We start from the raw sequence: 22298 nt of genomic DNA on the forward strand, positions 1-22298 counted from the left end.
ATAGAGAAAACAATCAAACAGGAAGAAAGAGGTACCTTCCTACTGTCAACAGCAAATTACTGATCCAGAAAGCAAAGAAGGTGCAAGTAAAGGATTGTTCCTTGTAGGATTTTAAAATAACCTTATTTTTAGAGGTACTGAAATGTTACTATCACTGTTGTCTTCAACTGAACCAGAACAAAGGAAAGTTCAATCTGATATCTGATCTGAAATTCTCTACATTTGAAAATTCAGGATTGTACCATTGTGGACTTATTTTTAATAAGCTTCAAAATTACAGATTGGAAATATCTGTTAGGGAGCTAAAGAGTATGTAACCTTTCTTATAGGTAAAAATTATTGAAAAGATGACATAGCAAAAACAATAAGCCACACCAGTTCCTTCAGAAATTCTTCCCCTTCCTCTTGCAGGTTTCTCTATTCATCATTTTTACCAAAGTTAATTGAAATAACTTCTCACAATGAAATCACCTTTAGCTTGTCATAACGGCATCTGTGATGATTTTCAATATCCATCTGAAGGATACGGCCATGGATAACTTGCGAAGCATTAACGCTTATTCGCCACTGGTAATTGGAATTGTGAGGGTAACTTCTGGGCCACTGTGGTGAAGCTATCTGTCCTCTGTTTCCCACAATGTCATTTCCATACACTGAAAAACAAGAGAGACAACTAATGTCTCTAATTCACATAGATTAAAAGAAGCATTGATGCCCAGCCTGGAATGTAGCTTTCATTTCAGCCCGTCTGATTTAATGTGTGTTTTTTAGTGCTGTGAGGCATAGGCTTGTGTCTCAGTCCTAGGATGCACATCTAATTATTTTTTGGTTGTGAGGGATGCAGTGTGCCCTTACCTGAAGGAAATTACCCATGTGAGCCATGTGGCTCTACATGTAGGAGAGGTGGTAAGACAGCACATCTAAATTCCCACCTGACTCTGCCTACTTCTTGTTAATTTCTTCCCCAGAAGCATCAAATAATAAAATTATTTTTTTAAAAAGCCTTTGTGTGTTCTGGTCAAAAATGGTTCTGATTTGATTGAGCTCTGAACTACTGATAGTTCCTTTTGAAAATGAGCAGTAATAGTCTCAAATTAAGGAAAATTATTAGAAGTTTAGCTTGCATAACTAGAATGCCCGTAGATGTTTAGTTCCAGTAGCCTGTTCATGCAGCAAGTGAGACTGATGTTTGCAATGGTTCCTTGAAATTTTGGATCTATGAACTAGCATAATTTCATTTTCTTCTAATTCTGCTTGCTGGTTGATGGCATCTAGATCCAAACTGGAAGATGGACACTGTCATACTCAAAAAGCAAAATGGAAAGCTGGGAAAGAAATGCTTTTTTGTCAATTTGTCAATGGCCTAATAGATGGCAACATAAACAAATACTATTGCTCACTCTCAGGTAGCAAAGACACATAGTCAGATATTTTTAACCCTAACAGGATATTGGTAAACTTGGGTTGCATAGAAGTTTTTAGTATATAGCTCTTATTCATATCTTCACAGCCCAATACTGCTGAAGATTCTGAAAAACACTTGACAAACTGTTAAAAAACAGTCACTGAAATAGAGGACATTTTATTTTCTGTAATGCATTGAATTTTTTGCTTCTAGAAGGATAATATGATCAATCTGAAAAAATATTGTCTGTTATGATAATTTAAAAAAGATGGAATGCCATGTCTGATTCTCTGATTATGTTATACTTAATATACTTACATACACACGAGTCCTGTTATGACATGTTTTAGAGAATCCCTTTACATTCAGCAGACATTCTACAAAATACTTTTTAATTGAATTTACAGCCTTGCTGACATCCACAAACATTTTCTAAGAGACTTTACAGGACCAACAATCACTCTTTTGAATCATTTTGGAATTTTTATGAAAGAACAATAGTTTTCAATTAAATAACATTTACTTACAGTGAGAGAATGTGGCCCTGAAGCCAACATCAGTGCCTGAGCCATCTGAGACAAATTTGACCCACAGGACATGTCCAACAGTAGACATATTATTTGAAAGCAAGGAGTTCCCACAGAATCGTCCTGCCAGCATGCCTGTATTGTTCCCTTCACGAATCTCCAGGTAATCTTTGGTGCAGCCACTACTATCTTCCACTTGAAACGCTCTGTTTCAACAGCAGTAGAAGAGCATTAGGAGGCATATGACTGGCACATACTTCAGTTTGCCCTGCCAGGCCACTAATCTCACTGTTGCTGGTATCCTACTGTAACAGTTAAGAAATGGGCAGCAACAAAACCCTCCAGAACCCAAAAGTCATTGCTCATCACCTGGCAGTGCTGATACAGGGCTCTCTCCTTTCTTGCCCCTTATTTTATGACAGAACTTCAGTTTGCAAAGTTTTAAAGAGTTCTTAAACCATTGTAATATTTCTTGGTTCAACAACAACAACCATGAAACACAGAAAAAACCTGATGTCTAAAGCAGATTTTTAATATAAGCCCAGGTCAGACTATTTATTTGGTACATATCTATTGGGTGCAGGGAATTAATACTTTTAGCCTTATAAATCAGCTTGCAGCCCCTTCATACGTGTCTTATTTCAGTACACTCTCTGGTGAGAAAACAAGTGCCAGAGACCTAAATTCATTTGCAGTTAACACCTCAGAGCTCAGAAATTCCTTAGCAGTTTCTCCAGAATGATGAAATATTACTGTTTCTCTGGCTTGAATTTCACACAGCTGAATATACAAAATAATAGTAAGAATTACTAAGAACTCTTCTAAACAATTTTTACCTTAGAAAAGGAATGGGATTTAGTAATCAAATTATAAATTCTTAATTATTGCACCAAGCTGAATGCTAAATATATTCTAAAAATCATTATCTGTTATTCTAAGTGAAGTGCTTTGATTCAAACCAGTATAGTTTTCAGAAGGAGGCTATGAATATATAGTAAAGATTCCAGAAAGTGTCTCTTCTAAACAGTGCCCCAAATATTTGTGCTTTCTGAATTTCTGGTAACAACTCCTTCCCTTCAGTTCTGGATATAGCCATATGTGTTCATTATACACGTTCTGTGAAATTATTCCAACCACTCATCTGGATATACTTCAGACTACTTGAAAGCTAACCCTCAAATTGCAAGACAGACATTTCTGTTCAGACTGAGCTGAAGAAAACGAATGCCTCATGCAAACAAAACTTTATAAACCCCTAATATTAAGTAAAATAAAATAAATATTTCTTTCTAATACAATTGCTCCTGCTTTCCAGTATTTTCAGCTTGTCTGTCAGCTATGTGTAACTGAAGAAAAAGAGTCTACATCTGCACAGTGTCACTTTATATAACTGAATGTATGTTACACTGATAGTTTCTGCTTCACACTAGATTTCCAGTTTAGCTCTGAAAAGTTGTTATTCATTATTTTGTAGCAAATATTTTGGAAAAATGTTTTCAGGCTGTAGTACTTTTTCTCTGCTTCAGTGAGTAAAGGAGGGATAGAATGTCCTTTCTATTGCATTAGTGAATCAGTACATGCCTAAGAAATTGCACCTTATGCAGTCAGCATGTTACTGGGCAAATTTTCTTTTTGTCCTGATTAACTGTAAATGCAGGTTTCAGAATTACTTTTATTTTCCTGCTTATTCTTGATAAGCTTTGCGAAGGGTCAGTGCTCTCTTTCTTGGCAGCAGCCACTGTTTGATGCCGGGAAATGGAGAGGCTCAGAAATCCACATCATGGGTAAAGAACAACCTAACGACCCTGGCAAATGACTCCACATTGTTCTGTGGATCACGCATGATTTTCCTGTCAGAAGTCTTCAAAAGAAAGTTATTTTGCTGAAGGGAAAATAAAATTCTTTCAGATACTCTCCTGGCCCCTGTTGTACCTCCACTGCTATAATTGTTGGAGAAATTTTGAAAAGTTTAATATCAATTTAAACCTTACAATCTGTGGAGTATCTGGGCCCTTTATACTACTCAGCTGTATGATAAATACTACAATAAATCTGCTAGTAAGAAAGTAGTAGGAATTTCCTTTGTAAAGAAAAGGCAGAGCAATGTTACATTTCCTCTTCTTGAGTGAGCGAGAACTGGCTTCTTCAGTATCCATCTCACTCAGAGAATAAACCACCTATTTATATAATGCTGTATATGCCTTCATATAAGCAATTACTAAGACAGAAGAACACTGATTGCACAGTGCCACTAACCACTGCTGTATTCTCTTTCCAAGTTACTCTAAACACATGTTTCAGCTTTATCACTTAGTAATTACATTTCCTAATAAACACAGAGCATCCTTCCTCCAGGTCTGTTAAAGGGCTGAATAATAACCCCTGGCAATGCATTTACATGAAGGACAGCTGGAGCCGGTTGCCAGGGGAGCTGAGAATCATCCAGACACACTCGGTGTTGAGCGGATATGGCTCGGGATAGCCAGGGCTGTTGAAAGCTCCTCTGTCCATGTGGAAAGTACCCCCACAGGCTGCAACAAGAAGGAGAAAGCAGAGTCTAGAGAAGGAGGATATAAAAAAAAAATAACTTGACAAAGCCAGAGCATTTGCTAATCAGGAAAGCATTTCTCCTTGTCTCCATATTCTTTAGCTTGTTGATATACTTGCCAAGACCTTGGCCAAAAAGTGGAAGGGCAATAGGGTATTTTAAAAGAATAAATATCAGAGAGACAAAGAGATACAGGATCTGTTCTTTTTCTTAAAAGTCAGAGGCATAAGGTAGCAACACTTGTCATATGGACTTACATGATGATGATGCAGCATAGGTGGCATGGAAGCCTCTGGCAGCAATGTTGTTTTTGGAGATGAAGTTCACCACTAAGGCACTGCTAAAAGAAGTGATAGGATGTGGCATAGTAGTGCCACAGTAACGGCCTGAAAGAGAAGAACACAGAGAGGGGGGAAAAAAAAAAAAAGGAGTGTTAAATATGTAATTACTATTGCTAATTTAACATTGGGGTTAATGCCTGACAGAAACCAGGAGTAACATTTGTTGCTTACAGTTGCAGTTGCCAGTTCAATCTACATAAAAATGAAATACTCTATTTCATTAGCACAGAACTTAACTGTGATGACAATATTTTTTTAACAGAGGAAGGACCTCCTGCACTCCAGGCACTCTAGTCACTGGCTATTCTGTCACTGAGCTCCTTTGTGTTCCCTCTATCCAGAAATTACAGCCTAATTGAAAAAAAAAAAAATCCCATCAAATATATCTGACAGTAGTTTCTATTTCACTCAATTGTTTCCTATTGAAAAAATCAAAACAAACAAACAAACAAATCCAAGTGACAAATAACAGACCAGTTCTCCTGTAATGGATTGTAATATAGGGATTAGGAATATGAATCATGATCTAGCAGAAAGGCATCTGACAGCAAAAAGAAAGATAGCAGCTGGTATCCTGGTCCTCTTACTATGTGAAATCCAAGGGTAGGAGACCAAAAACTGAATTCTGCTCTTAGTTACAAACCATTTAAATTGAGTACAGCCCCACTCCTGCCAAGGGAGGATATACAAAAATAGAGTAAGGGGTAGCATGATCAGGCACAGATATTCTGAATTTCCCCAAAATTATTTTGAGGCAACCCTGGGGATGTGAGTGGAGTCAGGACCACCCTGTGGCCAGGGCTCTCTCATGACTTCCCAACAGTATAAGAACCGAATTTTGCTGCTCTAGACTGCTCCTGCCTCTTGAAGTTGATGGCTTGGGACAGAGATGTTGGGAGAAAGCTGTAGAAACTTCAGGAACAAGCAGAAAATCAGGCTTTCCAGGGCTTGAGGAAAATCCATTTTCCGCTCCCAGAAATCTGAAGCTTTCTTCACCCATGCTTCACGTGGACCGTGCGTATGACTGTGGGTTACGTTAGAGTTTCACACAGTTAACTCGGAATTCAGTTTAAACTGAATTGCTTGGTTCTCAATATTGTTCAGCTAAGGAGCAAGGAAAAGGCACCTGGAGGCAACTCAAAACTGCAGGTTGGTAGGAGTACAGAGCCTGGGAGGACTGTGCCATTCACACTGAAGGCTTATACTCCATCCCCGGTCTCCTCTGGCCAGAGTGGCCAAGGAGCTTCCTTTATCAGAGAAAATCCATGAAACAGGAGGCCACTCAAAGAAAACCTTCTTTTGCATACCTTGGGTGTAGTTCTATATATGAAATAAACGAGCAAAAGGTACAATACCTCGAAGAGGAGCCTCGTAGTTATTCCCATCCAAAATCTCCACAAAATCCGTTGTACAGTTTTGTCCATTGCTTTCAATATCAAAGTCAGTGAATGAGAGTGTGATGTGGTTGACTGGCAACAGCAAAGAGTAAAAAATTAAAAAGGAATTTGGCATTTCACAGAGAAATAATTACATGTAAACAAATGTACCATCTTTTCTTTTCTCCCCTGAAGTCAGTCAGTCCCCATAAAGCATAACAACTGAACTAGTTTAATCCCTGGTACATGGAGTGAATGCAATGGAAGTGTATTAATCTTTACTGCAAATGTACTGCTAAATCTCTTCATATTTCAGTACTTTCTAGTACAATCAACATTAGAAGCACAGGATTTAATATATACACATGAATCTACATTTCCTAGTATCTGAACAGCTTCATTATATACTGAAAGTGTCAGCAAATATAACATGGACAATTTACACATATTCAGAAACAAAACTTATTTCTACAAATCCGTGACCTTCTGTTCCTTTGTGATCTATACCATAGATCTGGACAATATGTGAATTGATGTTGCCCTGCTCCAGGCTTAGAAAGAGCTTGTTCTTTCATTGTTTTGCAACATTCCACATTCATCAATTGGACTGGTTAAAGGATCGTTAACTACCCTTAGCTACATTTGTACAGAATTGGATTTTCCACACCCTTGGAGTGCAGGCTATATCCTGAAAAAGAGGATTTCTAACTCAGGGTATTTTGACTCTTGTACTGCTCTTGCTTGTCTGATGTGAACAAAGGTGAGGTCACAGCTGGAAGAAGAGAGGCTGTCCTCAACATCAGCCTGTGCCAGTGGTTACTCCTGGCCTTAGAGCTCCTATGCAGTTCAAGCAGATCAGAAAAAATCTCATGATTTAGATGATAACTAAGTTTTCTCCCACATTGACCAAACCTGAATTTGACACAAATATTTTGCTTCTCACTGGGCTACAGTTAATTTGCTAGAATAAACTGAAATGGCAGACATGGACCCAGGCACTGCATTCAGCAGGGTGCCGCTGACTGGCATTCAGCTGCATAGTCTGTGTCTTTGGCACTCATTGTGCCCTGTCTGGTCAATCAATTACAGCTATCAATGCAGGTCCTCGGGATAAAAAGCAAAAAGGAAAAACACAATGATTGGCAAGAGCAGATGACTTGTTGGCCTTCTCAGTAAAAGCAGAGCAGGAACTCCACAGTGGTTTGCTGTTGGCTAAATCCATTGCATATGGCTCTGCCCTGTAATGCTGTGTGACTGGTGTAATGAAGCCACGTGTACCTGTAACCTGTGGCGTGTGGTGGTCCTGGTGGTAACTTGAGGGAGTCACTATATACACTGGCTACTTCATATACAGCATTTTTCTGGTCTCTCGTACTGATCCAATTCGTGAAACAACAATTATGTATGAGTTTTCAACCTGGATCCAATCCAGGAGAAGATTGTCTTTAAAACTAAATGTTGTATAGGTGAGGAACAACTTTAATGATGTCCTTTTCATGCATTTGTATAAGAACCTATGCTAAAAAAAAAAAAAAAAAAAAAGAGTATTGCTTATGTCCTGATTTTTGTTTTGGTGTTTTCATTTTATAATTTAGCAGAATAAACTTATAAATGTGCTTGGAAAATTATATGATTTTACTTGCCATTAAAAATAAACATTTATTTTAAATAATGTTACCAAGGTACTATTACTCAATTGTAAATATTTTTAAGAATCTTATACAATGTAAAAGTAATACTAGGCATTAAAGGTAATACCAGTATCTGATAGAAAATATTTTGTGTTTTAGGACCAATCATAAATCTGTGTAAAATTAGATAGGAACATCTGAGAGTGTATCTATGCACACAAGACCAGGTTTTGTTTGTTTTGGTTTGTTTTTTTTTTTTCTTAATTGTATTTGAAATTGAAATTCCTCTGTACCTTTCCTCATTATTTAATTTTTTTTTGTATGTTAACAGCATAGATTTGATCTAACACAACTCTAGCTTGAAAAATCCAGACCAAAATAAGGTGAGCTAAATACAAGTGCTTTAATTATATATAAATCTCTAGGTCTTCTCATGGACAAATCCAACTTCACATAGTATTCAACACCTCATTTATAGTTGCAACACTTGGGTCACAGTAAATCATCTAAAATGACAAAGTTGTAAACTGTTTCCCTCACTATGCACTAAGTATTTTACAGTGAAATCTGATTTAGGACAGATTAGGAGAGCTACACTCTCCAACTACCAGGATGCAGAACTTCCTAGAGAAATAAAGGAGGAATTTTGTATTGTTATTACAGAAAAGACGATGAGGATGTTAGTCATCCCAGCTAACTATAAAAGATGTTTTTACTTACATGGTTCCTGAGCCTGAATAATCCAGCTGCAGTTCTGATTGTTTGGGTATTTGGCAGGATACAGAGGAGAGGAAATTGCTGCCCCAACTGAATCTGACTCTATGAAACTTCCGCATGCTTTAGAATGAAACACATACACACACATACACACACATATTAATATATACAAAACACATATCTTGGATTCTGTAGTGAAAATTAATGCATAAAATGTAACATACTGCATCAATGTGAAATAAGGATAAAATTCATGACAGTAATTTTTCAGAAGACGACACTTAAGGACTAGCTCCCACTACCAGGTGTACTTTCTTGACCTGGATCCACAGGCCATGCTGCACCTGACTGACTGAGAGAAGCCAGTGACTTGGGAATAGACCCCATCTTTATCAGCTCCTCATAGCCCAGAAGAGCAATCTTGGGGTTAAAATAATTTGGTTTCAGGATAGTGCAATCATACACCATTTCTCTGATCATTTGCCTGTGTTGGCAGCTAGGAAGAAAACAAATATAAAAAGCTCTACAGAACCTTCCAATGTCCAAGGATGGCATCACATTGCATTGGCATGATCCTCTTGTGAGCTGCGTCAACAAAACCGCAATGGTGTGAAATGTTGCACATGTGCAAGAGCTTGGCGGACTGAAAAGCTTTGACTAACAGTTCTGAGTGCTTCCATGCCTCATTTCTAAGCACACTGACCCATCATAAACCCCCCAGATCTGACTTTGACACATGGCTGCTTTAAACAGCAGGGTGGAGAGTTAGGTACCAAAGACAGATTCATTTCTCATGCTGTGCTGCCTAAAACATCCAGCAGGAGATGGGATTTGCAGGGTTTTCTCAGGAAGAGGGAAGCTGAGTTGCCTACATCCTAGTCAGGGAGCATTTGCTCACCAGGCATGTTTCGTGCAGGGCCTAATCCAGTAAATGTGCTCTGAGAATGTTTAACAGATTAGGCTCTCATAGCTGTTAGTCAGAAATACATAATTAGGTAGCTAACTAGTACCTAAATAACTGGGGTTCCTGAGATTTTTGCTGAAGCAAATTCCCCCTCCTCTTGACATTTTTTTCCCAATATTTTCAAAGGAATAAACATTTCTAGGAAAATTAATAATTTATAGTGAAGAGGATCCTAAGAAGAAAATGAAAGAAAAGTATTTTCTCTGCAAAAACTAGATGGCTGCATCTTGGGGAAAAAAGTGTTTCCAAAGTTATTGTGAAAAAATGACAGAAAATTACCAATCATCAAAGAGGATGTAGTTTCATGAAGCATTCTGCCCAGTTGGCGTCATTTTTCATTGAAAAGGAAACCATGTAAAATACCAATTAGTCCTCCACAAATTGGATAGTTGATGCTTGGCAGGGTTTGCAGACCTGAATCCACAGACTTCATCAACAGCACCACACAGAACTCTTTTATAGTTTTTCAGAGTCATGCGCGTGGATAGGCATATAAAATGTTACTTTGTCACTAGGTCCGTGGAAACTGCCAGTTGCACATTTTTCTCAGGACAGTTATAGGTAGCTAACCCTCTAGGGAAGAGGAATAAGAGGCAACTGTTGTGTTCAAGATGCAAGTAAATCTTTCCCCAACCAAAGAATCTAAGATGATCCTTAGATTTTAAATTCTTTAATCTATAATTTGGAAAAATTCTGTCCTGGTAAAGATACACACTGGTATGCTGCATGTATAGAAACACTTCCCATTATCAGCTGTGCTAAAAGCTTGTGTCTAATACAAACAAACTGGTGTTTAGGTATATATGTATTAATGTAAATGACAAAATTACCTTCAGTAAAGCGAGCACTGAAGCCCCTGTGCTGGGTGGCTGTATTAGAGTGCAGTCGGATGTACATCTGATTCTTGGAGGATATGATAGCAGGTGGATACTGTGTTCCACAGAGTTTTCTAAGCAGTGGTGATTCATTGCTAGGACCATCAAATACCTGTTATGAAAAGATCAGATGAAATATTTGGTTTCAATAGAAGTATTGAGAAGACTTTTATTTCATTCTCTCTCTTATGTTTCATACATTTTGATCCGATACAGCCCTTGTATGGGCAGTGCAAACAAACTGTGCATTGCCTATCTCAATTCTGTGGCCATTTCAAAAAAATGCATGTATTTCAGGCTGAAGCTACAGTAGCCTTTATAATAAAAACACATCAAGTAACCATCTTCCTTTGTGTGTATCTATCTGGTATGGAAGCAACTCTCCTTTAACAATCCAGATATCCCCATACATTTATTGTTTCCCATTAATGGTTAACATGAGTTCCCATGTAGCTTTTCTTCAGTTAAATCCTACATCTTGCCTCAGCAAAGACTTCTAAATTGGCCATAACATGCAACTAGTGCACCAGTGTGAGCTATGACTGTGTATAACAAGAGAAGACACTAGGATTATGGTTTTTAGATACGTATACCCAGCATCAAGAATCAGAGCCCATATATCTATGCTTTATAATAGGTTTAGGGTGCTGAATTACACACATATACACGAAGTGTTATTTAAACAGAGGGTAAAGAAAAGTTAAAAAAAAACGTAGGAAGAAAGTAAAGATGGGTTTACAAAACTTCACTTTTAATTTTACCACAAATGCCTGCCTTCTCTTTTTTTCCCCTTACAGCTGATAATTTTGTTTCCTTCCTCTCTGTTTCACAATCAGGAAGAGAAGGATATTGAGGTTAAAACCAATTAGTTTCTAGCTTAAGCAACATCAAATTATAACAAGATAAACCACAGAGAGAGAAAAATGGCCACAGTCTCAGAGTCCCCACTGATCTTCCCTAGCACTCTAGCAGATGTGATTTATTGCTGTTGTGTTTGGAGCCATGTGCCAGTCTCAGCGCCCTTGTGCCTGATTTCAGAAGTGATAAGCACTGCAGCCATAAGCACAGTTGCATGACCCACGGAGGAAGAGCCTTTGGGCTACTGGTCAGCAACAACAGTTGAATTCAGTTCCTGTTTCAGCATTAACGTCCTGCATTACCATAGGCATGTCATTTAATACAACGTGTGACTCAGCTTCCTATAGCAAAATGGAGAAAAATGTGGATAGGATGACTGGAAGATATTCAGGTGCTAGGATGTTCAAAGCTATATAAAAGCTCTCTTTGAGCAAAATAATGGCATTGGGTTAGAAGAAATGTACTTCTTATTGAGATTGTCTTCTTTTATTTCAAAATTACTCAAATCCCAGCAAGTCTGTGCAATGCAGCAACAATGAATGAAAAATTTCTAACTAGATTGTATAACACAATGCAATGTTTCTCCCTCCAGTAGCCAAAGGCCTTTGTGCATGTTAATGAAAAAAATATATAAAAACAGTAGCTGAGAGAAAGGTGATCTGTCTCAAATAAACCTCAGAGCTGAAAAACAAAGGACAAAGCTCTGCTTAATCTACTGACATACCCCACATAGCCAATTCTGTATTCATGAATTTGCCCTTGGGTCTGTAACACTAGATATCTGTGTGGGACCTTGAGACGGAGTATAAAGTGTACTGAAATGTCTGTAAAAATGAGTACCTGGTAAAGAGACCTAAAATATCCATCCATTCAACCTTTTCTTCTCTCTTGGCATCCTGCCACAATCAGCCCTTTAATACATAGTGTGCAGTGTTTATTCTTCCTCTGTACATATATTCTGTATATAAATCAGACTGCCTGGAGTTAAAAACCACAAACCATGGAACATGAAAAAAAGTAACAACTAACAAAATAACCCTTAGGAATTAATGGACTGTCTTTCCCTAGACAGTAGTGAGAGGATTTTATATCTGAATGCTAGAATTGAGAAGAAGCATTGCATTGACAGAGCACAGAGAGAGAGTCTGACTACAGTTCATGTAAACTGTTGGTTTTGATGGATCTGTGCCACTCTGCACAGCTGAGGATATGACCATTGACACATGGTCTGTTGTGAGACTCTAGTAGTTGAGCTTTCTCACTTGGTAAGACATTAAGGATGAGTAACGTAAGAGACTAAGTAGGCATTTCATTCCAAGAGCTTTCTGGAATAAAGTCTTTCTGTGGTAGTACTGGGAGAAGAGCATGAAGTCAGAGGAATGTTTTCTAAATCAAGTATATTTGCTGGTTTTGGGCAGCTTGCTTGAAGAATAGTACTGTTTCGTCTTTCAGAAACTGAGAAATGATTCCTAGCCTTTTCACTTGCTAAACAGCTGATTTAAGCAAGAGGTCAGCATAAGCATTAGTGAGATACAGCAGCAACTCTTAGGAGTTATGGTGGCTACAACTTAAGCTGGAACAGTAACACATGGGTATTTTATGGCTGCATCATTTTTGTTCACCTGTTATTTATTAACTTAAATTATTTTATAGGGAGGATCTCAGTCTTGAATCTAGATCAGAAACCACAATATTCACACACTAGTTCAGGAAAAAGTTGCATCTCTCTGCAGCTTCTTAAAGTTATTTTGAAAACACTTGAGAAATGCATTTCTGTGGCTGCATGAGTAATGGAAAATTATGTATCTGCTTACTTAAAAGCCAGGTTTTCATTTACAGTGTGCATAGCAGCAAGTTGCTCTTCTATTCCCTTTCCACAGTGAACATAACTGAGCGACTCATTGCCTTCTTGTTCAAATGTGTCCTGCATTTTGCAAAAGCACATGACAAAAATAAGATAATTTTTGTCTTCTGAGCCATAAAAATTCCACATATTTCTAGGTGTCCTCTCTTGTAAGATCCTCTCTGCCAGCTCCTGGAATAAATTAAGTCATACCTCCTCTCTAGCTCCCAGAGGCTTACATTTCTACACTCTTGTGTACTACTTGTTATGCTGCAACAGGAAAGAAAAATAACATTTACTTAATCAAAGCAACTGAAAAGAACAAATTATTTCTCCCTCCCATTTTCAGTGCCTGTGCTACAAGCACTACTTTCTGAGCCACGTACTCTTCAAGTCTCAAAATACTTGAAACTCTTTCTGATTTGCTTACATTCCTGGTGTAGCATCAGATACAACACTGGTTAAACACAGGGTAAAAGGAATTGGTGCGTTCATTATTTCTTTCCCTCTGTTTTCCTTCAAAGAAACAGATTTGTTTATTGTAAGATACTCTCCAGATAAAAATGGGCTGGTAGACAAAGAAAAATCAAAAATTTATTCCTTATGTATGGTGACAGTGACAGCAAAAACTGTTCTCAAAGATCATATGTTTTCTACAGAATATAACCAAGTTATATTTGAGACCAGAAAAAGTAAAAGCTATACATCCTTATTTAGCAGATGAAGAGATGCTCACCTGTTCTCCGAACAGATAAGATACAGAACCGAGGCATAGGAGCTGAGGAATCAACTAAATTTAGGCAGCTAAGTGAATGACGAATGTGTTTTTTGGTGACCTGAACTACTCTCTGTGCACTCCATCCATTGACTCTAGAGGGAGCTCAGGGCAGTAACACCGTGAGGTGCAGCTACAGGCTTAGAATTAATTTGGCTGAACCTAGATCTGTGCTCAGATTGACATGTGAAATCATTGAGCAGAATTGAAAAACGCACTGAGCTTTTTGGAGTTGCAGCATAGCCAAGCAGCCACAGACATGAGTATTTTCCCTCTTTCCGTTTTCCTCCCATAACAAATGTGCAATGGAAAACATTACAGGAAAAGAATACATTTTCATGTGTTCTCCATAGAAAGGAATTCATGGTAGAAACATTAAAAAAAAAAAAAATCTCGAGTCATAACACAGGGAAAAACTACTGTGTCTGGAAGGGGAAGGATGGAGGAAAAGGCCATTGGTACACTTAAGGGTGGAGGGGAGCCCCAAGAGAACTCAGAGAGCAAAAAAAAAAAAAAAAAAAAAAGGATAAGTAAAACTCCAAGAAACAGAAAAGGGTGGAACCACTGTCTTACTCATACACAGTAGTTGTTCCTATATTAGAGAGAAAAACAACTCACCAGCTTCCTTAGCTGCCCATATTTTCCATTTACGCAGATTTTGGAACACAATTCCTAAACCATTCACAGTCAGAGATGTACTTATATATTTCCAGGCACTTTCTGTCTTCATACACTGTTCTCCTATTACTGTGTGAGGCATATAGCAAGTCTTGGAATGACATGAATGCAAATCACATCCAGGTGTTGGTAACCAGAGATTTTTCTGCTTATTGGCATACCAGATAAAGAAACCCCACGTCCTTCTTGACCTGCTGGTGCCCCTACATTAGCACTGAAGAGCTCTTCCCTATCTCATGCCTCAGAGCCCTTCATTATCACTTGGCCTCAAATCAGCATTCTTCCTCATCCATTTTCAAACCACCCTCCACTTGGTGGGCAGTGATTGATGCCTGAATTAAATTTAAATCTCCTTCCCTGCTCATATTGCTGCTTCAATTGTGTTTGCACAGCTGGGGCTGACAGGCAACTTCCTCCTGCTCACCCACCTCCCCCCCAAAACCGGAAGCAAACAACAGATACTCATATGGCAATAGAGAAAAACGGGTGTCACTGCACTGCAACAGTCTGCAAACTCTGCTCATGTGAAGAGCTCTGTCAGCTGAAGGATTGATGCCTTTTGGTGATTAAAACCCCAGTGCCTATAAATACAGCTTATAAAGGTAATGAAAGTTGTTCCTGTAACTGCAAGGAGCTCACGGAGCTGAGTACTCTACAAAATATTTAGACAGGTACATATATCCATTGGCATCAGGTTTAAAAGAGACACTTGTATATCAGGTCTTTTCAGAATTTAGCCCTTAATTTGTAAATTTTTGGGGGGCATTTTTACCAGTACTGTCAATCCAGGTGGCCTGTGTTTCTGTCAGGTAATCTGATATTCTACTACTGTGTGATATCACAGAAGACTTGGAAATTTTTCCAATAGATTTTCCCTTTCAATGATCCCCTTGATGTAGTTAAACAAATACAATAGAAATAACCGTATTTCCCTAGGCTTCAAGACCAGAAAAAAATGAACAGTCATTGTACAAAGATGCTTTGTGGCCAAACGGAATCTACAGTCCTGCTCAGCAAAATGAGGACAAATTTCCTTTTTTCTGGTTGAGCACAAAAAAGTTTTACGAGGGAATGCTGTTAAAACTGATGCTGTTTTCAAAGGAGTCTCAGTTCCTGCCAAATCGAGTTCTCTGTGAATGATGGTTTATCAAGGACAGGAAAGGTGGATTTTGGGCTACAGCCACTGTGCTTTATCTGACTGGTACTGATCATGCATGCCTTTGTACTGACTGAAGTGCAATCTGACATCAAAGGTCAGGATTTCATGTCCCTGTTCCCAAAAGGCCAAGTGGAGATGTGGAGATTTCTTCATTGTTGTGCACTGATAGAGCAGCAATTTGAATTTCTGTGACATCAATAAAAGCTTAAAAACCAACATCAGTGTGAAGCTTTTAAGAGAGCAGCAGCTCTAACTAAGCAATTAAACAGACAGCTAAGGACCACCTGAATACACACTGCACACATAAAGAAAACCAGCCAGCCACAATTCCCTCTGGATGTAGACCTTCCTCTCTCCTCAGTTAGTAACAGGGTGTGGGCAATCTATTATATATGTGGGCAGAGCATCCTATGGCTTAGAGCAAGCTGTGGTAAACTGCACTATAAATGGGAAAGGGTCCCATTATAACAGCCATCTATGTGTGAGGCTATTGCTGCAGTACTAACTACAATTCACAACACCAAAAGGAAAAATGTAGTGCCAGGATGCAGCATGCACTGCTTTCAATAAAAGTTCCTTCCAGATATAAGTGGAAATCTGGAAGAATGCGGAAATGCATTTGTGAAGCCTGCTTCTTTGGTGAAGGGAACCAGATCGTAACTATTTAGCTGTAAATTTAAGACTTAGCTCATCAGTGAATAAATATGACCATGCAACTACCAGTCTGAAACCAACTGCAGCCTAGGTTGCACAGTAAACTTCCTCTTTTGAAAGCATTTCACCAGATTCATTAAGGAAACTTTTGAAATTTCTATTGTTACTTACTGCAACATGGTCATAGTTACATGAATGGTGATTTTCAGTGTCAAAATCCGTGAAATTCAATAGGACTCTGTGGCTGTAGTCAACTTGGATAATCCAAGAACAATCTGTGTTGTTGCTATAAGGTTGAGGATAGTTTGGAGAATGGATTTCCCCACTGGTAGCCTGGAAAACACCACCACAGCCTGAAAAAGACATTATCAGTTATATCACAAGCTCTCTTATGCTTAGTGAGATTCCACCTGTATTTTTAAACTAAGGGAAGAACACCTCTATCTTTATATTTCCTGCATTAAACTTTTGTAAGATGAGTGCTTCAATTGTTGAAGTGTTGTGTCTGCAATAAAAATCAATGGAAATTACTATCAGGAAAGTTTAACATTATCATTATTGGTGAATATGTAACAACAAATCTTGTGAGTAAAGTTTTTTCTAGCCTTAGGCTGATAGTAGATGTTGTAAAGGCTGAAGCATTAGTGCTGGTACTCCTCTATCCTAGATATTACAAAAGCAATCAAAAATATCATTCATATGAATGCCACAGACCTAGCATACTGCAAAAGAAATGACTAGGCCTAGCTGAGCATAGGGTTGGGAAAACCATTTCTGAAAATATCAAGACAGCTAGGAGCTCCACTTTCCCCATGAGCAGTACAACAATTACAAGCCTGAAGTTTCTACTTCTCTATCCATTCAGTTGAGGGCTTCCTGAGGACGCCACCCCCAGATATTTCTGACCAGAACAACTCCAGTGCTCATGAATAACTAAATAGCCTGGAATGATGGATCCTGTGCCAGAAGTGACAGGGCTTTCAATAGGAGTAGCACAAGCAAATGGACTTTTGTATGTTGTAAAGGGATGGAGGAGGGTGAGAAAAAGACATTGGGACTGCTATAGATGGAGGCAGCCTGCTGGAAGGATAAAAACTATAATGTTACTGTGTTCTGGTGAGTGGGTATTTTAGAGGCTAGAGGGGGGCTGGAGTACAACTGGCAAGGTGCTGTAAAGGGATGAGAAAGCTTCAGGGGGCCTAAGTAGAAACAAATAAGCTGCCAGATCTCAGAAGGGGATTAATTCAAAGGACTACTGTAGACTTCTTTTATTAAAAAAAAAATCTCGTACCTTTCTCATAACACTTGTGAGAATGGAGAAGTATAAACCCTGACAAACTAATGAACCAGTGTGCTTAATCAAGCAATACTGCACGAGTTAAAATCTGCTCTCCCCACTTTTTGTTGTAATTATTTTCCAATTGGCCTTTTCATAAGAACTCCCATGTAGAGACGTGTGGTTGGGTCTTTTATGCATGTCTCTTCTTTTACTGATTACCAATAAGGCTTTGAACAAATAATCACATGGGGAATGGATGAACCTTATGGAGTTCAAGTATTTACTAATCACTCCAAATATTTCTGGAGTCCAGCGAGTTCTCCAAGTTAAGCCACGTTCTCAGATATTTTTCACTTTACAGTTTAAACCAAAAGCATCATTCAGCTAATAAAGGATTCTATGTGGGTGAGTGGGTGGGGAGAACTGCTAGCATGCAACAGTTCTTTTCTGATCACAGGAACCTCTTGATTAATTATGAACAGAAGAAATACCAATAAGGTAGACTGTTACAAAATATGTAAATAGGCCTAGATTTCAGTTAATCAGACAATTTTTCCCTCTGTGTGTTTTTTAGCATCTCATAAGTGTTACCAAATCCAGCAACACCCAAAGTCTCCTTCAGTTTTCAGTTGTATGCTGTTTGACTACTTTAAATGCTTGCATGGCTGATCCATGATTCTCAGACTTCCTGAATTTCTCCTAGTATTAATCAGCATACTCACCACCCAGATTTTCTTGCCAGGAAGCATTAAAACCTCTCCCTGTCACTTCTGCATCTGTCTTGAAAAGGACAACAGCTGAATTGCCAGTAGTAGAGATTCGCAGCGGGTTCTGTGCTGATCTTGAAGCACACAGCTGGGCTAGTCTAGGAGAGAGGAAATCAGGGCCACCATAGACCTAGAAACAGAAGAAACACTGTCAAAGTTTTTCAAAGAGACTGACACACAGAATGGATGAGAACTGTTTAGCTAGGAAGAAAAAAATAAATCTGAAAATCTTGAAATGATTCCACATTTTGAAATGTAAAGTAGCTAATAAAGTTATTTTCTCTGCAGGTTTACTTGGTATCTGAACCACCTGCACAAGTATGAAATTCTAGACGATTTCAAAACAGCCTTGCATTAAATAAGAATCTTCTGCTTTGGGGATTTTGCCACATTCTCTTCCCCAATCCCTCCAGGGTTAGCACTTTGTTTCTGCGGGGATTATAAAAACAGATTTTTGTCTGTGTGCTTCTGCAAATAAACTGCATCTCTGCAGGAACTTGTGCTGATATTTTGCACCCTGTATGTTTAAAGGTACAGTTTAGACTGATTGAAATTTGGGCTAGATTTCATAACTCTTTCCGATTAAACAAAAAACATTGCAATTTTATTGACTTCAATGGCAGAATCAACATCCAAACTATGGGATTTTGGTCAAGTAAACCACATTTTAATAATAGTCTTCAAACAAGCATATATCTCATACATATTTCCCACAGAAGACAGGTTTTGACTTTAAGAGTAATTATTTCACACTCAGAAGAGTATGCCTCAGGCAGGTATAAACCAGAAAATCACTACTCTCTTAAACATCATCATCAGTACTATGTACTTTATAATGCATTTTTAAATCAGTTCGAGTTAGATGGCAGTGCTGAAGCTTTGTTATTCCTGTTTCTTGTTTTCCAAAAGTGACGTGTGATTTTAGTCTGAATCCATTTATAACTTGTGGAACTAGTTCACCTTTCTTAGTCTTCCCTCTCAAAACTGAAGAATATACACATACTCAGTGCAATTTTCAAAACCAGACATGTGATTTTGGCGCCTAGTCCATTCAATGACTGAATTTTCTTGGCTTCTTGCATGCTAATGAAATGCCACCTGATATTAAGGGTATCCCACCTTCCATTGGTATGTCCCTGGTAGGACGGCAGCTGCAAAAGTCAGTTTGACAGTAACCTCAACTGTGAAAACTGTTAAAGAGATACACCAAATAAAGAGTGTGCTATTGTCTTTCAGCAACTGAACTAGCAAAAGATAGATTCCCATTTTATCAGCATATTGTATATATATTTATATATAATGTATGTGTCATTATGTATAAATCCTGAAGCTAAACTAGAGAATGACAGGTTCTATCAACAAAACCAGGGAATATGAAAATAAGGCAAGAAATCCTATCAGGATTATTACACCAGTAGCATCTCAAGTCTGCTCCAATATTTTATTAGGCTAGTAAACATCAAAAAGGTCAAAAAAATCAATCCATGAATCTTTCTCAGAAAGTAGCAGTACTACAAGAACCAACCTTCTACATGGCCCTTTTGCCTCTGATCTCTTCTTTGAGGAGAAACTCAGTATTTTAATAAGTTCTGCCAGATACTTTTTAACCTCAGAAGTAGTTTGGGTTCTATCCAAGCTAAATAACCAATCAAGTCTTACAAACAGCTGAGCTAGTCCCACCACCTCCCCAGGGCTAAATGTAGTGCATTGCTACATAATTTGATTGATTGTGTGCTCCCTAACTGCTTGCAGTGCCTGACACTACTCTGTCGTTAGAGGTATAAGTGAAAGAACTTTTTTTTAACTGGAAAAAATAGTTGCAGGGTAATGTGAGACCTCAGAAGCTGAAACTTGCATCCCCAGAAGAAATAAGGAATTAATTTTTTTATAAACATCATAGTCTGTTAGATGTTCAGAAGACTGTATTTTGTTTTAGTGGCTGATTATACAGGCGTAATAGCTTAAACATTTCAATTTTGACTGAGACAGCACTTTTTTTGCATTCTGCAGGGAGGCTGTATGACTTGAATGGATAATGGTTCCTCTGTCCCATTGATCGTCTCAAGGCATTCAAGAGAAGTGGGAATGGATGAAATCACAGCTCAGATTAAGAATCTGTAATGAAGCAGCCAAAGTCTGGGGAACAAGCATGTTTGTCCACTGGAAGCTGTGTGTCTTCAGCAAAATCTTACTGCTTGGCTGCTTGTGAGGCCCAATGACAGCTGCGTTTGTCAGAAGTCTGTTCAAAATGTGAATTCTAAAATGTGTTTGTGGTATACTCCCTGAGTCAGAGCCACAGCATGAGATCTAGCAGGAGCACATGCTCTTAATCATCTGAATCAGGCCAGAGAAGCTATGTGGCAGAGGAAACAGCAGGAGTTTCTAATATGCATCTAATAAGCATCATGGCCCAGCCTCTCACATCATCCCTGGTGCTCCCTGAGGCCATCTGCGCACCATGGGAGGGGGACTAAACCCAGCTCTGACATAAATCCTGCTGATTTCTGTAGTATTACCTCAGAAGTGAACTTGGCCCAAGATGAACACTTACAGTTGACTTGCTGGAAGAGAATTAAGGATGGGGAAGAAATACTGATAGAAATCTGAGGTTTGTGGGTCTCCTTTACATTGTTAATTGTTCGGTAACGGCCTTCTGCACAGTTTCAAAATAAAAAGCACAGTCAAAGGCATGCTCTTTACAGCTAGGAGTGTATTTTCTTTTCTCCTTTATGCCAGTTCAATTAATCAGATGCTTTCACAAGGGATGGAACAAAAACAAGTTAGAGCGTTTCCATGACAAAAAACAATAAAATGTTACTTTTGGCTACAAAAAGGAAAACCAATAGTTACCACATGAAAAAAGAAGAGGGAAAAGAGAATGGATGGAAAGAATGAATTCCAGGGTGTGGTTCAGAGTCACAGAATGTCCAAACTGCAAACAGATACAAATAAAAATAAAAACATTTAGTCTGACCAGAGCACCTGATCCAGAGATAAAATGATGTTGGATGGCATAGCGGGGATGTGGGACACTGCCATAAAGCCCATGGTTTTAATCTGTTCTTATCATTTGCTTCTGCCCCGTTAGCTCCATTTATTGTTAACAGTCAGCATTCCAGAGTTATGAGCAACAGAAAGTTGTTTTTATGTGGTCAGTCAACTTCATGACACAGATTTTCTGGGAATAAAACTGATCCCTGTTCAGATATAACTGCCAGCAAAGAGGGAGCCTGCCTTTGACAGAGAATTAAGAATGATGGTAATACTTGATGTTGCTTTATATTTAAATGAGAAGACCAGAGCATCTACTAAAGACTTAGAAGTGCAATAGATTGACAGGATTCCTTCCTTTTCAGCTCAGAGCTACATCTTTCTGTAGCAAAATATATTTATAGTTTACGAAAATCTGGTCAGTGTTAAGGAAAAGATGTCATAATTTAACAAAGCAGACATGGTCATTTTTCTCTATGTATGTACTTTCAGTAGAAGACATTTTGAAAGCATTTTTAGCTTTCCTTTTGTTCAAAATGATGGCTTCTATTTCCATGAAACATTTCTAGAAAACATCTTTAAGAACAATTTAAGATTTGTTTCTGGATGTTTATAAAAGGAATGGAATCTGATGGGGAAGAGAGAAAGAGTGCAACAGTGTCATAAAAGAAACAAGGAGAAGGATTAAAGGAGAATATGTCAAATGCTTGAGCATGCAGAAGCCATGGGCGGAACTTAAGAGTTCCACACACAAAATTTTTGTGTAACTATTATAGCACAGTCTTGGTGAAACATATGGCAGGACTGGGATACTGACATGGAAGTGACAGCTTGTTTAGGAGCCACTGTCACAGCAAAGGGAAGGGAGACAGTTACTACATTTTACAAAAACAAATATGCTTCAGAAATA

General features: G+C 38.4%; 1 protein-coding gene across 1 annotated transcript in view; it reads right to left on the reverse strand.

Annotated features, from left to right (window-relative positions):
• CUBN (cubilin) overlaps positions 1 to 22298 on the reverse strand; it is a 145654-nt gene that overhangs the window by 55756 nt on the left and 67600 nt on the right. The window contains exons 30-38 of the mRNA XM_032991812.2: positions 18353 to 18527; positions 16523 to 16704; positions 10340 to 10496; positions 8549 to 8665; positions 6177 to 6290; positions 4738 to 4866; positions 4331 to 4463; positions 1933 to 2138; positions 472 to 653 (exon numbers count right to left, since the gene is read on the reverse strand). Of these exons, the coding sequence (XP_032847703.2) occupies positions 472 to 653; positions 1933 to 2138; positions 4331 to 4463; positions 4738 to 4866; positions 6177 to 6290; positions 8549 to 8665; positions 10340 to 10496; positions 16523 to 16704; positions 18353 to 18527 (1395 nt within the window). The remainder of the gene's footprint in view (positions 1 to 471; positions 654 to 1932; positions 2139 to 4330; positions 4464 to 4737; positions 4867 to 6176; positions 6291 to 8548; positions 8666 to 10339; positions 10497 to 16522; positions 16705 to 18352; positions 18528 to 22298) is intronic.

The sequence above is a fragment of the Tyto alba genome, unplaced genomic scaffold (assembly GCF_018691265.1).
Source record: "Tyto alba isolate M040663 unplaced genomic scaffold, T.alba_DEE_v4.0 Super-Scaffold_38, whole genome shotgun sequence".
Taxonomy (NCBI): Eukaryota; Metazoa; Chordata; class Aves; order Strigiformes; family Tytonidae; genus Tyto; species Tyto alba.